The following is a 20151-nucleotide window of genomic DNA, read 5'->3' as shown; positions in this document are numbered from 1 at the left end:
TAGATGGTATTGGCCTCCGGGAGCTCTCCCAAAGTGCTCCATTGTGACCGCTCTGGACAGCACTCTCAACTCAGATGCACTGACCAGGTAGACAGGAAAAAGCCCGCGAACTTTTGAATTTCAATCTCCTGTTTGGCCAGTGTGGCAAGCTGCAGGTGACCATGCAGAGCTCATCAGCAGAGGTGACCATGATGGAGTTCCAAAATCACAAAAGAGCTCCAGCATGGACCGAACGGGAGGTACAGGATCTGATCGCTGTATAGGAAGAGGAATCCGTGCTATCAGAACTACGTTCCAGTTTTCGAAATGCCAAAACATTTGTGAAAATCTCCCAGGTCATGAAGGACAGAGGCCATAACAGGGACCCAAAGCAGTGCCAAGTGAAACTTAAGGAGCTGAGGCAAGCCTATCAGAAAACTAGAGAGGCAAACGGCCGCTCCGGGTCAGAGCCCCAAACGTGCTGCTTTTATGATGAGCTGCATGCCATTTTAGGGGGTTCAGCTACCACTACCCCAGCCATGTTGTTTGACTCCATCAATGGAGATGGAGGCAATCTGGAAGCAGTTTTGGGGACGAGGAAGACGATGAGGAGGAGGCTGGAGATAGCTCACAGCAAACAAGTGGAGAAACCGGTTTTCCTGACAGCCAGGAACTGTTTCTCACCCTGGACCTGGAGCCAGTACCCCCCAAACCCACCCAAGGCTGCCTCCCGGACCCACCAGGTGGAGAAGGGACCTCTGGTGAGTGTACCTTTTAAAATACTATACATGGTTTAAAAGCAAGCATGTTTAATGATTAATTTGCCCTGGCATTCGTGGCTCTCCTGGATATACTCCCAAAGCCTTTGCAAAAGGTTTCTGGGGAGGGCAGCCTTATTCCATCCACCATGGTAGGACACTTTACCACTCCAGGCCAGTAGCATGTACGCAGGAATCATTGTAGAACAAAGCATTGCAGTGTATGTTTGCTGGAGTTCAAACAACATCCGTTCTTTATCTTTCTGTGTTATCCTCAGGAGAGTGATATCGTTCATGGTCACCTGGTTGAAATAGGGTGCTTTTCTTAAGGGGACATTCAGAGGTGCCTATTCCTGCTGGGCTGTTTGCCTATGGCTGAACAGAAATGTTCCCCGCTGTTAGCCACGCGGTGGGGGGAGGCAAAATGCGACCTTGTAACGAAAGCACATGTGCTATGTATGTAATGTTAACAGCAAGGATTACCATGAAAGAGTGTACCCATTGTTCTATAAAAAGTGTCTTTTCAAATACCACTGTCCCTTTTTTATTCTCCACCAGCTGCATGTGTTTCAAGGATCACAGAATCTTCTCCTTCCCAGAGGCTAGCGAAGATTAGAAGGCGAAAAAAACACACTCGCGATGAAAAGTTCTCTGAGCTCATGCTGTCCTCCCACACTGACAGAGCACAGACGAATGCGTGGAGGCAGACAACGTCAGAGTGCAGGAAAGCACAAAATGACCGGGAGGAGAGGTGGCGGGCTGAAGCTGAAAGGTGGCGGCAGTGTGATGAGAGGAGGCAGGATTCAATGCTGAGGCTGCTGGAGGATCAAACTAATATGCTCCAGCGTATGGTTGAGCTGCAGGAAAGGTAGCAGGAGCACAGACCACCGCTACAGCCCCTGTGTAACCAACCGCCCTCCTCCCCAAGTTCCTTAGCCTCCTCACCCAGACGCCCAAGAACGTGGTGGGGGGCCTCCAGCCACTCCACCCCAGAGGATTGCCCAAGTAACAGAAGGCTGGCATTCAATAAGTTTTAAACTTTTAAAGTGCTGTGTGGCCTTGTCCTTCCCTCCTCCACCACACCTCCTGTGCTACCTTGGTAATTATCCCCCTATTTGTGTGATGAATTAATAAAGAATGCATGAATGTGAAGCAACAATGACTTTATTGCCTCTGCAAGCAGTGATCGAAGGGAGGTGGGGAGAGTGGTTAGCTTATAGGGAAGTAGAGTGAACCAAGGGGCGGTGGATTTCATCAAGGAAAAACAAACAGAACTTTCACACCGTAGCCTGGCCAGTCATGAAACTGGTTTTCAAAGCTTCTGTGATGTGCATCGTGCCCTCCTGTGCTCTTCTAACCGCCCTGGTGTCTGGCTGTGCGTAACCAGCAGCCAGGCAATTTGCCTCAACCTCCCACCCCGCCATAAACGTCTCCCCCTTGCTCTCACAGATATTGTGGAGCGCACAGCAAGCAGTAAGACAGTGGGAATATTGGTTTCACTGAGGTCTAACCGAGTCAGTAAACTCTGCCAGCATGCTTTTAAACGTCCAAATGCACATTCTACCACCATTCTGCACTTGCTCAGCCTGTAGTTGAACAGCTCCTGACTACTCTCCAGCTGCCTATGTATGGCTTCATGAGCCATGGCATTAAGAGGTAGGCTGGGTCCTTAAGATTAACTATAGGCATTTCAACATGCCCAATGGTTATTTTCTGGTCTGAGAAGAAAGTCCCTTCCTGCAGCTTTTGAAACAGACCAGAGTTCCTGAAAATGCAAGTGTCATGTACCTTTCCTGGCCATCCCACGTTGATGTTGGTGAAACGTCCCTTGTGATCCACCAGAGCTTGCAGCACTATTGAAAAGTACCCCTTGCGGTTTATGTACTCGATGGCTTGGTGCTCCGGTGCCAAGATAGGGATATGGGTTCCATCTATGGCCCCACCACAGTTAGGGAATCCCATTGCAGCAAAGCCATCTACTATGACCTGCACATTTCCCAGGGTCACTACCCTTGATATCAGCAGATCTTTGATTGCGTTGGCTACTTGCATCACAGCAACCCCTACAGTAGATTTGCCCACTCCAAATTGATTCCTGACTGACCGGTAGCTGTCTGGCGTTGCAAGCTTTCACAGGGCTATTGCTACTTGCTTCTCAACTGTGAGGGCTGCTCTCATCTTGGTATTCTTGCGCCTCAGGGCAGGGGAAAGCAAGTCACAAAGTTCCATGAAAGTGCCCTTACGCATGCGAAAGTTTCACAGCCACTGGGAATCGTCCCAGACTGCAACACTATGCAGTCCCACCAGTCTGTGCTTGTTTCCCGAGCCCAGAATCAGCGTTCCACCGCATGAACCTGCCCCATTAGCACCATGATGCCCACGTTGGCAGAGCCCGTGCTTTGAGAGAAGTCTGTGTCCATGTCCTCATCACTCTCGTCACGGCGCTGATGTTGCCTACTTACCCGGTTTCGCTTTGCTAGGTTCTGGTGCTGCATATACTGCTGGATAATGCATGTGGTGTTTAATGTGCTCCTAATTGCCAAAGTGATCTGAGCGGGCTCCACGCTTGCTGTGGTATGGCGTCTGCACAGAAAAAGGCGCAGAACGATTGTCTGCTGTTGCCCTGACGGAGGCAGGGACGACTGACAGGGTTGGCTTACAGGGAATTAAAATCAACAAAGGGGGTAGCTTTGCGAGAAACTGAATGGCCGCCTCAAGGATAGAACTCAAAACCTCAAGGATAGAACTCAAAACTGGGTTTAGCAGGCCGTCGATTTCACAGAGGGAGGGAGGAGAAAATGAATACAAAACAAATCTGGTCTATTTCTTGTTTTGAGCCACTTCATCTATCTTTATACATCATGCTGGCAGCAGACTGTGCAGTACGACCGCTAGCCATCGTCACCTCCTGGGTGCTCAGCAGAAGACGGTGCAGTATGACTACTGGCCATCGTCTTCTGCTGGCTGCAAAATAAAAGACAGTGCACTGCCGGTAGGACTCAATCGCCATGAGATGAAACAAGGGAAATGACCTGGCTGAGTCACTCCCATGTTTGGTTAAAAGAGCACCCAGGACTACGTCGATGATGGCTACCAGTCATACTGCACTGTCTGCTACCAAAAGGCAATAAACTGCTGCTGTGTAGCAATGCAGTACCATGTCCGCCAGCACCAGGAGACATACGGTGACGGTTAGCTGAGCGAGCTCCATGCTTGCCGTGGTATGGCGTCTGCACAGGTAACTCAAGAAAAAAGATGCAAAACAATTGTTTGCCCTTACTTTTACGGAGGGAGGGAGGGAACGGGGGCCTGATGATATGTACCCAGAACCGCCCGCGACAATGTTTTAGCCCTATCAGGCACTGGGATTTCTACCCAGAATTCAAATGGGCGGTGGAGACTGCGGGAACTGTGGGATAGCTACCCACAGTGCAAAGCTCCGGAAGTCGACTGTTGCCTCGGTACTGTGGACACAGTCCGCCAACTACATGCACTTAGAGCATTTGTGTGGGGACACACACACTCGACTGTATAAAAACGCTTTCTACAAAACCGACTTCTATAAATTGGACCTAATTTCGTAGTGTAGACATACCTTTTGTTACACCTAACAAGGCCCAGATGTAGGATGCAATTTGTGACAGATACCAGATGAGGGAGACAAAAAAATTACTCCTGGAGGAAATGTAACAAGCAATGGAATCCTTCGCTTGGTGTAAATAACTCTCTCAGGAACCTCTGGCTCAACAAGTCTGCATTGCTGGGATCAGTAATTTTCAGCAATAAAACATGAAGGGATGTCAAATGTGTACAGAATGCAGGTAACTCTGGGACTAAAATGGATGATGGACCTCAAAAGGAGAAGCAGTTGAGAAGTCTGGCTCCAGTTACTCTTTTTCTAGTTACAGCTTGTAAAGTTGTAAAAATAATTAAAGGGATATACTGTCAGTGCTCAAAATCTGAGATAAAAAAAGAATGTAAAACCTAAGTTAAATATTTCCATGGGATAAAAAAAGAGAGAGACTGTGTGTGCATACATATGTGTTTACGCACAAACATTCCACTGCAGGGTTAAGCTCAAAATTCCAGCAAAGTGCTGAAATTGACTAGAAAATACAAAATGAACTTGGCTGTTTTCATTCTCCAAATGGAGAAATGCTGTTTGTTTATTTGTGTGTTACTGGTGAAAGGTAAAGTGTATTACTACTACAACTAGAAGAATTTTAATAATCCACAGTGTTATTTGTGACTAGGACTTCAAAGCTCCACCGGCTGGTGGATTAGTAAACACCTCCCCTAACAATCCATCATTGTCAGCTTTGGGTAGCCAAGAAACTGTATTTCTAACCCTTAGGATTACAAAGATAACTTCCCAAATGCAAAGCAAATGTAAACCAATGCAGTGCTGTCTTCCTGACTCTGCAAACACATCTCTTGAAACAGAAAGATGCAAAATGCCAATCACTCAAATCATGGATCCAAGTCACAGATTGACAACACCTATCTCTGCTTATCCTTAATATCAAATGCTCAGAGCAACACCTCCCAGCAGATTTAGTGCCTAAGCAAGATCAGTGTTTAGATGAAAAGCAGCAAACATTATCTGACTCCAGGCAAGACTGAAGTGGTGCAAATGGACAGAGAACTATCCAAGAACATATAATTCTCAATAGAGAGGCTTTGACACTGCTGCTGGAAACCCATTCTTCCATCTCTGTCTGGCCAGGGGCCATGCATGTTAGCCAGAGAGATCCACGTCATGGTTTGCAGGCCAATTTAATACAGTGCAACAGGGTTGAGAGGACAGCATCAGTCCCAAGACTGCTCCACCGATTCAGAATATGGCAGCCCATCCAGCAGCTAAGCAACACAGGACAGCGTGAGTACATCACATTCTCACTCCCAACACTCCACTGACCCCCCAGTGTAGATTCAAGGTTCTACTTCTGAGATTCATGGACCAAAATGGGTGGGGTCCAGGCTACTCTGACCTTCTGCCATCAAGAACAATGGAATTTTTAACAACCAGGGTGAAACTTGGAAGAGCAGGAGACAGCTGTTTCTCAATGACTGGCTCATGGCTTTGAAATTGGAGTAGCCACAAAACCAACCATCTTCCGGATAAAATCCAAAACTTAGAACTTTCCCACAACAACACTACTGATAATAATAAATTAAACAATTTACTTCTTAGCCTTCCTCTGCATTCTCGGAAAGAGAGAACCACCAAAAAAACACCACCAAATAGGCTACATGGCGGCCCCATGTCATTCTGAAAGGTCTTGTCTACATGGGGAGTGTTAGGATACAGATATTCAGGCCTGTCTGTAAAGGCCTATACTCTAAGAATTTAGGTGTATTCTTATCACTTGGCTAGTTCTAGAGGTATAAAAGAGAGAATCAAAGTCACTGTCTGCCAGTGTAAGAGCCTTCTCTTCCTGTGACAGTCTGAGGCCCTGTTCTTAGGCTAAAGCCTTTCGCTAAGCAGCAGAGGCAGCCATAAGCTGGGAAGCGACCGTCACCTCCTCACATTCCAACCTAGTCACACTGAAATAAGGTGCTATTGGGCTGTTAGGATACAATCCTGTCCTGATAACGCCTATCGCCTCCAGAGAAAGGGAAGTGACTAGAAGATGTAAAAGGAAACAAGTTTGATAGCATCCTGCCTGGCAAGAACTCACTTATCAATAGCTGGGATGTGAAATCCTCATTTCTGTGTTTGTTCTATCACTGTAGTCCCCATTTCCCTATTGTTTGTCTGCATAATCTCTGTCTGGTTCTGTGATTGTTTCTGTCTGCTGTATAATTAATTTTGCTGGATGTAAACTAATTAAGGTGGTGGGATATAATTGGTTAAATAATCATGTTAGAATATGTAAGGATTGGTTAGTTAAATTTCAGTAAAATGATTGGTTAAGGTATAGCTAAGCAGAACTCAAGTTTTACTATATAGTCTGTAGTCAAATCAGGAGGTGGGTGGGTGGGGGAAATGGGAACAGGGAATGGGGGTGGGGAAATTGGAATCATGTTTGGCTAAGGGCAGGAATGGGAACAGGGACACAGGTGTAAGGTTCTGTGGTGTCAGAGCTGGGAAGGGGGACACTAAGGAAGGAAACTGGAATCATGCTTGCTGGAAGTTCACCCCAATAAACATTGAATTGTTTGCACCTTTGGACTTCGGGTATTGTTGCTCTCTGTTCATGCGAGAAGGACCAGGGAAGTGAGCGGGTGAAGGAATAAGCTCCCTAACAGGGAGTTATTCCTGATAAACTCCATGTGGAGCTGCTCTTATTCCAGAATAATAGTGCCTTATTCTGAGTTTAATTAATTCACACCCTACCTTATTCCACGTTAACTTTCATATGTAGACAAGCCCTAAGAAAGGCAACTATCACAAGGGTGTGCAGAATATGAATATCTAAAGAAGCTACATTAGATACACTAGCCAGTTCATATGCTTGCAGGTGTAAATATAAATGCTGGGTCACAATTTTCAAAAGTGACAGCAGTTTTTGTTTCCTGACATGAGACACCCTAGAGGGGTCTGATTTTCAGAAAGTACTGAGCATCCCCCTTTGAAGGTGTCACAAGTTAGGTCCCCAAAAACTGAGGCATCCAAACTCAAGGCACTTCTGAAAATCTTAACCTTGGTTATTAGTTCTGGGAACACAGGAAAGTTTGGTTTAGCGTTACTTACGTTTTAAAAATAGCGATCTATCAACTGTAGACGTTGTTTTCAGCATTGTACCAGGCTCCTTCTTGGAAGTGGCATTAAGGCTGCTGAAAACGTCTAAGGTACAAATGAAAAGAGGCTGTTTAGAAAATGTTTTCCCAAGAAGAACGTATCTGCTGCTTATAAAGGGAGTTTGCAGGGAAAAGTGCTTTAAATTCTAACAGCAACCTAGGCAAGGCAAAATGTCACATTCCCTTTTTCCAAGTTGATTGGCTGACAATTACTATAAATTATCTTTACTAGTGGCAGAGGAGTTTATTTTGTACAAAATTCTATTTCCCATCCTAAGTCCATTTGGTAGCATGGATATGCATAACACACAACAGAGCCACTCAGTAGAGAGTCTGGTATGCAACACACTTCACTAATCATGCTACAGGACTGAATCTCTGGTTTCTAAGCATCAAGGAAAAACAAACAAACAAACCAGAGAGTTTCAGAGTAGCAGCCGTGTTAGTCTGTATTCGCAAAAAGAAAAGCAGTACTTGTGGCACCTTAGAGACTAACAAATTTATTAGAGCATAAGCTTTCGTGAGCTACAGCTCACTTCATCGGATGCAGAGAGTGTATTCTTCCTATACAGATGATTGTGAAATGGAACGTAGCCAGACAGTTGATGATTTATGCAAAGGTGCTGTGATCCCAAAGGCAGTTACATGGTACTATCACTCATTCCCTTCATTACATCACCAATAAACTTCCAGGATTCCCCACTGTTCCTGAAGCTATCCTATTGTATCATGCCATACTTGACTCAATGTTGTCTAGTGCATCTTTCACAATGGGGTCAACTCAGGGGTAACTGGGCGGCCTGTGATATACCAGAGATCAGACTAGATATCTAATGGTACCTTCTGGCCTCATAACCTATGAATCTATGAACAGTTGGGGTTTCCATATGGCTGGGGTGAGGAGGTTATTGTTCTTCATGGCCCTATATTCCACCAGGGGTGGCCTGTCCTTAGAAATGCATATAAGCCACATGTAACAAAAGAAGCTATCTCAAAAAGTGTTACAGTTCAGAATGCATTCAATACTCTGGTGAGAATATCTTTTGTTATAGCACTGCTATTTAAAGATATTAGGGAGTATAACCTTGTATTATGCACTGGGCTAGCCACAGGGTAGTTAGGAGTGAGACTGTGCAGCGATAGGAGCCTGAGCCTCCTAGGTTCAAATTAGGCAGCCCTTCTTAGGGAACTTTAAACTAGGAAGGTTATTACTTAGATCCGAAACTCTTTGGGGCAGGGACTGTCTTTTTGATCTGTGTTTGTATAGCACCTAGCGCAGCGGGTCCTGGTCCATGACGGGCTCACCGGCTTTACTGCAATACATGTAATAAATAACGCCATGAATAATAATAAATAATAATAATAAAAGGGGGCGACTGGGAGGTCTTTGAGTTAACTCAGCCATGGGGCACGTCAAACAAACAGAGTAGGGAAGAAAACAGAGTTGATCCAAAACAAAAGCAGAAGACAAAAGACTAGAAAGTGTCCTGGCATAGCCATCTGTTTGGAACACGGAAAACAGGCATGAGACATGTTAACACAGCTGCGTATGCATTTAAAGCATTCCTAAACATGCGGATGGTATTTACTGTACATGTGATGGCTGTAGTACAGTGTATATGTGAGGGTTGTAACAGCTCTGTTCTCTATGGATTGGCACAGAGGGAGACCGGCATACACACTCACCAATAGGTTACAGTGAGATACAAAGGAATTCTGGGAATAATCTGAATTAATGGAACATCTTACTGGGGTCTACATTACTATTCACAACTCAGGAAAAAGAAGAAGGGACTGATTCAGGAGGAAAGATTAGAAAAACTACATATGGCTAGCTTGGAGGAGATGTCTGCATTACAAATCAGAAGTGTAACTGCAGCAGGAGTAAACATTCCAGAGCTGGCTTGGATCTAACTAGCTCGCACAACAATCACAGTGAAGCTGCAGCAGCATGGCTGTACAAGCCCACCGGGGACCCTGTGTATGTATTCAAGTAGCTAGCCCATGCTGCCATGTCTTCAGGGCTATTGTTGTTGGAGCTAGCTAGATCAAAGCTAGCTTGGGTATGTCTACACATGCTGCAGTCACCCTAGGCGATTAAAGGGAGGACACAAGATTACAAATACATGAAGGATGCCAGCCCCAAAGACAGAAACGGAAATAGTTAGGGCCCTAAAAGAGCAATGGGACAAAATGTAACAAGAAAATTTAGGCTGACTATCAAGAAAAACTCCCTGACAGTGAGATTGTGGAACAATCTCCCCAAGGTGACAGTGTAAGTTCCATCGCTACTGAAGGACAGAGGTTTTCACAGGCCTTTCCCAGCAGTAAGTTCTGTGAGCTGGCTCTCTCGTTCTGAAGGGCTGTCACTCAGCACCCTTTCCTCTCACTGAAGACACTGGGATTTGAGAGTTCCCAGCACATTGTGCCTTAAGTCCCTATTTTCAGTAGTTTGTAGCTAGACAGAAGCCGAAGCTAGAACCATTTATCCTGGTGGCTTTTGGGAAATGAAACGTGCATCTAAACTACCTTGATTTAAGTTTGGCCAAAAAGAGCAACAGAAAAGTCAAGACCAATAAGGTTTTGCAGAACTGCCAGCGATAGGCAGACACACATTGCATGTGTCATGTAAAATGAGCAACAGTAATGCATGTTCAGATTGTACTGACTCCATGGCAGTGGTGTAAAGGTAAAAGGCAAAGTGGGTAAAGCTAACCTAAGCTAAACTCCTTACTCGCCAAATGAGAAGCGGGTAAAAGGTTACCCGCATTTACCCTTGGCTACATTTACTATTGCTACATGGTGACTGTCTGCCTGAGTGCCAGTAGTGAACAAAGAATAAGCAGACAGCATGAGCCTGCAAAATCGAAAGAGTTGAAAACACGGCACTGTCAAAGGTACCTTCTTTAAGTCGAGCTTCTAAAGGTTTCTGCACAACAGACTGAATAGCTCTTGCCAAGCCCCTGTAATGGTTCATAACATGCTCAAATGACATAGGCACTGGGTGCCACTGTTCTGCCGGAACCCTCTGCTCCTGTATTTCTTTTTCTGATGCTGTGTAGTCCTGCGAACACAAAATCAAATCCTAGAGTTAGGCAATACCTTTTGGCCATTATTCCCTCTCCAAACCCACACCCATGCTCAAAAGCTGAGGTGGAGCCACAAATCTGCACTCTCTTTCTCCAGCATGCAGGGATAAATCAAAAACAATCAGCAAAACCTTCGGTCCATGATAACCAAGCCCTTTAATTCTCCCCATGTTTGGCCTGCTTAAAGCAACAGCAATGACCCAAGTGCTGGTGCAGCCAGTCTGCATCCCAGTGAAAGGAGTTCCTCTGGTGGTTCAGAGCTGGGTACTACTGCAATCTTGGGGGAAATGTTGAATTACGAAGGGAATTTGGCCTGCCTATAGCCTTGTTAGGGTTGAGTGCAGAAAATACAAGGGCAGGCTCCTGAATTTTCTACCCCTGCAGCATGCATAGGCCAGATTGCCAAGAGTTCAGCTCCTCTTCAGGTGCCTAAAGTGAAGTGGCACAGGGAGAGGGCTGGAGGTGTTGACCTTGTAAAAAGGTACAGGGATATTCAAAAAATGGGTATAATTTAGCCCCTCTCTTTTACTTAATGGTAAAGATCCAAGTGATCTAAACCAGTGTTTCTCAAATGCCGCCCTAAGGGCTTTTTTTCTGGCCACAGCCTCCTGGGTGGTGATTGCGAGGGGGTGGGGTAGAGGGGCTCAATCCCGCAGCCTCACCATTCTGCCCATTACCCCTGACCCCCGCTGCCTCTTCAGGCCCTGGGCTTTGGCCGCGTCCCCAGCCGTGGGACCCCAGGATCCAGCCATTGGGCTTTGGCATTACTGCTGGCCTCTGCTGTGTCCTCCAGCCCCAGGCTTTTGGCACTGGTCCTGGGCTCACCACCCTCCCCATTGCCACTGGCCCCCGCTGCCTCCCATTACCCCTCACCCACCCATCGCCCCGGCCCCCACTGCCTCCCTACCCACCTCCCCATCCAGGGCTGAGTAAGTCTGCTGTGAAAGGTGATATTTATAGGTTCGTTAATATCACTTTCCACTGCCTCCCAGCTTGCTAGCAAAAAAAAAAAAAAAAGGCAACCAAAAATGCAAAGAAACAACTACCACCAGCACAAAAGACAACAACATGCAAAGCACCTTATCTGTGTTTCTATTCAGTTTAGGTCCAGTAAAGAACAGAGACAACTGTACATTGTTTTTATTATTGAGTTTGCAAAAAACCCCGACATAAATAAATTACAATGATTTGGACGTGTATATGTACACATTTATTTGTTTTTCCTAAAGTTAATTAAATATTTTAGGAAAAATTGTCAGAGTGGCCACCAGCAAGGGTTGGTGGCTGAACTCTGAGGTCACCAAAAATTTTGTTGCGAGAACCCCTGCATTCTAAACCCAGTCTAAAGATGGAACCGTGACTGTGTGGGTAATACTAACTAGAAGGGCAGTAGCTAGATTATTCACAAAAACAGAGAGGCAGTAATAGGGGTAAAAAGAGGATAAGGCACTTTGTACATATATATCTACAGAAGCAAATACAATAAGCCTCCAAAGTGGTTCACCATTAAATGTCAGAGGCAGAAAGAGAGTACACTGCTACCTGTAATAACTGAATGGGATCACTTCGCTGTTGGATCTCCCTGACTCGGTTTGAGAAGCTCTCTATGATTTGAATTCGTTCTTGACATGACACTATCTGCTGATCATACATCATGAGGGCCCGTTGAGTCTTTTCATTTATGAATTTTTTTGTCAGCTGTTCCTCTTCATCAAGTAGTAGCCGGAGTTCTGTGAACTTCCCTGCCAGAGATGCTTTACTAGCCGAGGCGTGTGCCTACAAATAAAAACAGAATGGCAGACACATTCAGAGTATAAGCGTCTCCGATGTTTCTCTGTCAGACTTTAAAAATTACATTCCCAAAGTTTTACTGATCTGTAGCTTTCCTTTACAAAAATGGTCAGGCCACAGTCCAGACAACCACACTTGTTTGGGGTTTTCTTGCTTTTGTCCTGGGAGAAAAGGATCAGGGACAGATTCTGATACCCTTACTCTCATTGACAGCATCTTAACTTCAGTGGGACTACTCACACAGTAAGATATTACTCACTGTGAGAAAGGGCATCAGAATCTAGCCCTTAGCTAGCAGTGTCTGGAGTGACACCAGGCAGACTCCAGAAGACTGGCAGATGTGGGAACTGGATTTCTGTATATGCTTGAAAGGGAATATTTTATGTCCCATTATCAAACAAGTTAGGTAAAAAGAATTGTTGGAATGAGGGCATCTTAATGTGAGGGACAACCGGAGTCAATGTCCAACCAACATGGAAAGGTCTCCAGATCGCACTAATAGCCATTTGCTGGGTACACTATGGAGATGCTTTCAGAGCGTAAGCTCCCAGGACCATTTCTACCTGTACAGGGCTGAGTACACCGACAGTTCTCCACAGAGAATTAGTAATAGTTTCCTGTTTTTATAGGAGTCAGATCCTCACTGATGTAAATCAGTGTAGCTCCATTAACTTCAACAGAGCTATATCAATTTACAGCAGCTGAGGAGGTTCATCATTTGCTGTTTGTAATTATTTCAGTACAGCTCTCCCAGATACATATGTTCCGCTTCCACTAACAAGTGGCTGATTGCAGAATTGAAACTAGGGGCAGGATTTCTGTTTCAGGAGAGCCCCCGCATCTGCTAGCACCATGTGCAGGTGCCTACAGGAAATACATTGTTCTGCAGCAGAGCTGAAGCTATGATGTCACTCTGAGGCGGGCAGTGATTGGATAATTCTCCCTAACAGACAATATGGGTCTATGGCTTGATTTGCACTACGCCCAGTTTGCCAGCACAGCTATGTTCACTAGAAATTTGAAAAAAATTAACCGCCCCCCCCCCAGCCAATGTAGCTATGCCAGCAAACCTTCTGGGGTACACAACTATCCCGATGGAAGAGTGCTTTTCTCGGCTTAGCTAATGTCGTTCTGGGAGGTGGCGTAGCTATACCATCAGAAGAACTCCTTCTGGTGGCTATGCTGTGTCTACACTAGGGGGCGCTGCCAGCATTGCTATATTGGCCATGACTCTGTAGTGTAGACAAGCCCTCTGTATCAGTTTGACTATGATTGCTATTTGACACTGAATACAAGAACGGCTTTACTGGGACAGACCAAGAGTCTATCTAACCTAGTATCCTGTCTTCCAACAGTGGCCAGTGCCAGGTGCCCCAGAGGGAATGAACAGAACAGGTAATCATCAAATGATCCATCCCCCGTTGCCCACTCCCAGCCTCTGGCAAACAGGGGCCAGAGACACCATTCCTGCCCATCCTGGCTAATAGCCATTGATGGACCTATCCTCCACGAATTTATCTAGTTCTTTTTTGAACCCTGTTATGGTCTTGGCCTTCACAACATCCTCTGGCAAGGAGTTCCACAGGTTGACTATGCGTTGTGTGAAGAAAGACATTGGGCGTGTCTGCATGGGAAACTTTTAACAGTTAAACCAGTACAGTTAAACAGATATAACTCCCCATGTGGGCACTCTTATTCTGCATGACTGTTTTTTTTCAGTTGAGCTTAAACCCCTCTGTGACACACTGTACTCCAAAGCAATGCCCTGGTGCCCTCATATTTACCATGGTGAGAGGATTATAATATGATTTGTACAAAGTATGCCCTGTGAGGTATCATTCTAAAAGTCTTAATCTGTTGAACATTAATATCCTGTTGGATTGTATGTGCTGTCATTGTATCTGCAGTTATAAATATTGACTATGTATCACTATTTCAAATGTGTTTGCTCTAGAGATGACATTCCCCAAGGTAGTTTACATCCAGTCTAGCCAGCACATTGTGAGTGGACTATTCAAGGTGATGGTTCATTAAGAAACACAAGAGATGTCAGAAGCTTATCCACACCCATGGGCTTTCCTGTGAACTTTTCAGCCAATATATGGATAATGGCTGCTATGACTCATCAAAGCATGCAAGGGCATGTGACTAGATCATGTGACACTGGATTCCATCTTGTGCCTGCACTTTTCCCCACAAACTGGGCTGGGAGCTTTGTTTGGGACAATGAAGTTCCCTCCACGTGGCAGAAGCCATGAAAGAGGGGAAGGGACATCATCACTTGGCCTCACACTCCCCATAACTCAACACCTGGAAACATGACTAGAGGTCAAAGACTTTGACTGGGGAGAGGGTCCAGGCAGGAAAGGTGGATTCCAGCCTATGTCTGAAAGTGTTTGTACTATCAGCGTGAGACACCACTTGATTCAAATCCTGGCTAGTTAACAGAACTCAGATTGCGATTTTGTTTTATTTCTTAGGTAATCTACTTTAACCTGTACCCTTATTACTTATAATCACTTAAAAATCTCTCTTTCCATAGTTAATATATTTGTTTTACATTTTACCTAAAAACAGCATGGTTTGAGTGAAGTGTATGAAAAATCTTAGCTCAGTTAACAAAAAGCTTGTGTCATGTTCCTTCCATATTGAGGGAGGGGCAGACAGGTTAATAAACTTACATTGGTCAGGCTTTTGACCAGGGCAAGACGGTACAGTTCTGGGGTCCTAGGCTGGAGGGAACTGGCTGAGGCCTCTCTATTGTTGGTCCATGAATGACTGGCAAAATCATTCATATGACTTGGGTGCGTCCCTATCCATGAATGTTTGTGTGAGTTCAAGACCTGGAGGGGTCTGCAGCTTGTCACAGCGTGGGAGGGAACCCAGGCTGGTGAGACAGAGGGCTCAGCAGTACCCCAGTTCCAAGTTGCACCCCGGGAACACCCATCACACGCTCCCAAAGTGACAAACTAAACTGCTAATAGGCCCTCTTCTGTGGGTGTCCACATAGTTGGTATTACTGACATAACTACAGTGGTTTATAGTCATACCTTACCTTATACCTATATAATCTTCCCACACAGACAAGCCCTTTGCCAGGTAACAAAATACTGGGAACAGAGAAGTTAATCACAACATTTACAAGATAAACTTGACAGCAAATTTACTTTCGCTCTAGAAAACCATGCTTGTGGTTAATCAGCTGTCTAGGCTGCAGCGTGGGTAGCATCTGAAAGCTGCTACTCCATGATTAATGAGCAAGTTTCCACTTTACCTTAAGGTCATTAACAGCTTGTTCTACATGTCTTATATTGCCAACTTCCTGGTTTTTTTTCAATTCTAGCTCCTTCAAGTATCTTGTCATGAATTCCTGTTCACATAAAATAAAATACATACTTGGTCATAAACAATGGTTACAAACGTAATTATCCATTTTTCTTTCTACAGCAGAAGAATATAGTCAAACTCCCCAGATAACGTGTTTATACAAGGTAAATATCAATACTTGTTAACTAGATCACGTATTTGAATATTGAAGCTGCCCATCTGATATCACTTCTACAAGACATAGGGAAATTTACTGGGAAAGCCTGTTTTTCACCCTGAAATCTCTGTTCTTGTTCAGACAGAAATAATACCACCTGCATATGTGTTTAGCAGTTAAAGGATCCCAGCTGAGCATTTTCATTTGGAAAATCACCCAGGGAACTATTGCCTGGATTCAAAATCCAGTGAATATGTGTCACACTTTTCAGTTGCAATAGATGTTTTCTGCTCTAGGACATAGTATAGAGCAGTGGTTCTCAAAGCCGGTCCACCGCTTGTTCAAGGAAAGCCCCTGGCATGCCGGACCGGTTTGTTTACCTGCCGCATCCGCAGGTTCAGCCAATTGCGGCTCCCACTAGCTGCAGTTTGCCGCTCCAGGCCAATGGGGGCTGCGGGAAGAGACACGGGCCAAGGGACGTGCTGGCAAACTACAGCATAGCAGATTTAGATTAAATCTCAGGAAAAACTTCGTAACTGTAAGAACAGTAGGACAATGGAACAAAGTGTCTAGGGAAGTCATGGAAGATCCTTCATGGAAGGTTTTCAAAAGGAGGCTGGATAGCCATCTGTCTTGAATGATTTAGACACATCAAATCCTGCATTTTGGCAGGAGGCTAGACCAGATGACTCTTGCGGTCCCTTCTAACCCTATGATTCTATGATTGTAAGACATAGCGATGGTGAGTAATTTAAAAAAGGATAAATATTGATTTTTTTCCTAACATGGTTCAATATTTTAAAGTATGTCTTTGTTTACTGGCTGAACTACATTTACTAATTCAGGTCAGATATTGATATCCTTACACTGGTTAAAAAAAACAAAGCGTATTTGTAGCACCTTAGAGACTAACAAATGTATTGGGCATAAGCTTTCGTGGGCTAAAAAAAGTGGATTTTAGCCCATGAAAGCTTATGCCCAAATAAATTTGTTAAGTCTCTAAGGTGCCACAAGTACGCCTCGTTTTTTTTTCCTGATACATACTAACACAGCTACTACTCTGAAACCTTACACTGGTTAGTACCTTACTCTGTGAGGAGCCTTGGTGATTTCAGTGAGGCTATTTGCAGAGTAAAGTACTGCTCCCTATGAGTAAGGGTCTGAGATCTGGCCCTCAGAGATTAAGGTGGAGGTTTTCTAAGGCAGCCAGCTCCCACTGGAAGTCAATGGGCATCACGGCCGAGATTGTTAAAGCTGTTTAGGTGTTGCTGCACTCAGCGTTGAACACTGATCTCATTTAGGAGCCTAGATCTCATTTTCAAAAGGAAGTTAGGCACTTAGAAGTCTAAATTCCATCAATGACAGGATTTAGATTCCTAAATCAGTTAGGTGTTGCAATGCTGAGCATAGCTACGCCTAAATACCTTTTATAATCTGGGCCTGAGTGCGTATCTGCCCTTTTGTGGCTTGGAACATCTCCCATCAGCCTGTTCCCAGAATTCATAGAGACCCCATTCCACATGGATTCCTACAGGAGTCATGAGAACTGTTTGTATGAGGAGGCCCTTAAGTTATTTTTTTTACCTATTACGTTTAAAATCACAATTTAAGCTGTTAAGAGCCATACCATGTCCCAAGTAACCCTTTCACGTTGTTACTTTCACTCTAATAATACAGCATAATAAGGGATTCAGAAACCTTTAACAATCAAAATTAATAGCAGTAAACATCATGCCATTGAAAACTCCCAAAAGTGTGGCCTTGAGCATTGGGAACTTCAGTGGACTCTGAAACGGACATGTTGCAGTTTTGGAGATATAGCAGAGTTTTAACTTGTGATGTGTAAACACACAGAGAAAAATTAGCTAGAGAGTGTGAAAAGAAGAGCAGAATTATCCTAATATACATATAAAGGTAAGGCTTACGATGGGTAACAGTAACACAAATATGAATGTTTTGACATGCTTCGAATGCCGGGAACAGAGGTAGGGGCTTTTGTATCTTAGTATTAAAAGGTGTCAGTGATGCGGCCCTTGGGCCCATGTACTAGTCCTCATGTGGCCCTTGTGGTGATTTGAGTTTGAGATCCCTGATCTTGCCAGCTGTCTATCCACTTTATAGTCCATGTCTATAACCAATGCTCTGTTTAAAACAAACCAAATTCAACTAACATTTTATTGGAGTGAATGAGAAAATAACCACTTGGCTGTATCTGGTACAGGATGTCCTGCACTTCATTGCTTCTGCAGGCTGAGCTCATTGCACACACAGTGATTCATTCATAGATTCCGAGGCCAGAAGGGACCACTGGGATCATCTAGTCTGTCCTCCTGTGTAACACAGACCAGAGAACTGCCCCCAAATAATTCCTAGAGCAGATCTTTTAGAAATACATCTGATCTTGATTTAAAAATGGCCAGTCATTGAGAATCTACCACGACCTTTGGTAAATTGTTCCAATTGTTAATTATTCTCACTGTTAAAAATTCACACCTTATTTCCAGTCTGAATTTGTCTAGCTTCAACTTCCAGCCATAAGACTGTTATGCCTTTCTCTGCTAGACTGAAGAGCCTAGTTTCAAATATTTGTGATACAAGTGCTCCCCACACAGAGCTCCCTCTGAAATGGGTGCTTTTTAATAGCAGTGCTCCGCACTAGGACAAAACAGAAGAGGTACCATCAGATCAGCATGTTCTATACACCTGCCGATTTCCTTACATCCCTCCTTCCCTACAAAATTAGGTCATCTAGGTGCTCTTCTCTTATCCCCCTCAAATTATCCATGTGTATAACTTGTCATTAGATACATTACTTCTTTCCTTTCTGTCTGGAAATTGGTCATTCAGGGTGCTGACATTTGAAACTGCATTGGGAGGAAGGGCAGAGCTGAGACAGAGGCATGCCGCATTGTTATGCTGAAAGGTGTTAATTCTTTAGTTCTTTGATCTATAGACAATTACAGACCTGGTTAAAGCTGAGGGATATGCATGCCAGAGGCTCTGTGGGTTTCTTATTTCCCTGTTCTCATTTTCCAATTTTTATCAAAATCAATAGGCTTCTGCCCACTGAGGCCTAGAATTTTCCCTTAAGTTTTGGAAGAGATCAGATGCAGTGTTCAAAAATTATTGTGTTATATGCAGACAAACAGAGAAATGCTATCAAGTTGAGTGTAGGACCTTGCGTTGTTTGGCCAACATGGACACCACTGTCTCCTCTGACTAAGATTTTCAAAGCTGGTTGCCTAAAGTTAAACTCCTGGGTCCATATTTAGGTATCTAAGCGGCATGGCTTGACACTGCTGAAAGTCAAACTACTTACTTAAACAGCTAGGCATGGATTTAGGAGCCTAAACTTTAGGCACTCAGGCTTGAAACTCTTGGCCTCTGTGGGCAGAGGAAAAGAAGTCCCATTAGACCTCTGATTGGGGCACAGGAGTAATCTGCCATCAAAACAGGGTGGATAAAAATCAATGATTTAAATACAAGAAAAATCTGATTTTTTAATTTTTTTAATCAGATTTTTTTGATAAATGCTTTTTGAGGAAAAAAGATAGTTTTAATTAAGATACATTATAGCTCAAAGATATCTCATCATGGAATAGGGATTATAAATTCTAATTCTATAGTATGAGACAATATATTCATGTAATGTTTAAGAAAGTTTTGTAAATGAGTTCCAATAGTTCATGGATTAGGGACCCAATTTTATGGGGTTCCTGAGGCTTCTGTATAGATTATTTAGGTTAATCTTTCTATCTACCCAATGGGATTCAGTGCTCAGTCTAGAAGATACTATCAGAGATGCTTAGTTTTGCGTTCTCAAACTGTGGATTTGTGTCTCCAGAGATGATAACTTTTAACAACAAAAATGTTTTAAAATAAATAAATAAATAAATATACAGAGGTGAGAAACAACAGACCTCAACTTTATTGTCCCGCTGCAAATTTGTGAACACAAAGTCAATCCCTTGCCTCTCTCTAAAATTGCAAAATTTCAAAAAGTTCAATGAATAAAAGATTGGTGGGGGGAGAACAGATCTGGACAAGGAGAAGAAGTCTGGAAAAAAATGTGAGACGGGAGGGACAGGCAGTAGAAACAAAAGTGAAACTGTTTGAGCGGCATATTCCAGAATGCACTTTTATGAAGAAATCCATGATTAAATCGAGTCTTCCTGACAAGTAATTCAGACCCGTCATCTTAACTTCTGTACCCGGAAAGATAATCGAGCAAATAATTAAGCAATCAATTTACAAATATCTAGATGATAATAAGGTGATAAGTGACAGTCAATATGGATTTGTCAAA

At 44.0% G+C, this 20151-nt stretch overlaps 1 protein-coding gene across 1 annotated transcript in view; it reads right to left on the bottom strand.

The window, feature by feature from the left end:
- TRIM14 (tripartite motif containing 14) overlaps window positions 1-20151 on the bottom strand; it is a 42382-nt gene that overhangs the window by 15197 nt on the left and 7034 nt on the right. The window contains exons 3-6 of the mRNA XM_038403701.2: window positions 15636-15731; window positions 12113-12346; window positions 10383-10545; window positions 7435-7527 (exon numbers count right to left, since the gene is read on the bottom strand). Of these exons, the coding sequence (XP_038259629.1) occupies window positions 7435-7527; window positions 10383-10545; window positions 12113-12346; window positions 15636-15731 (586 nt within the window). The remainder of the gene's footprint in view (window positions 1-7434; window positions 7528-10382; window positions 10546-12112; window positions 12347-15635; window positions 15732-20151) is intronic.

This window comes from Dermochelys coriacea, chromosome 5, assembly GCF_009764565.3.
Source record: "Dermochelys coriacea isolate rDerCor1 chromosome 5, rDerCor1.pri.v4, whole genome shotgun sequence".
NCBI classification, from domain to species: domain Eukaryota; kingdom Metazoa; phylum Chordata; order Testudines; family Dermochelyidae; genus Dermochelys; species Dermochelys coriacea.
The sequence above is the reverse complement of the archived record's forward strand: the minus strand, read 5'-3'. Positions and strand labels throughout refer to the sequence as shown.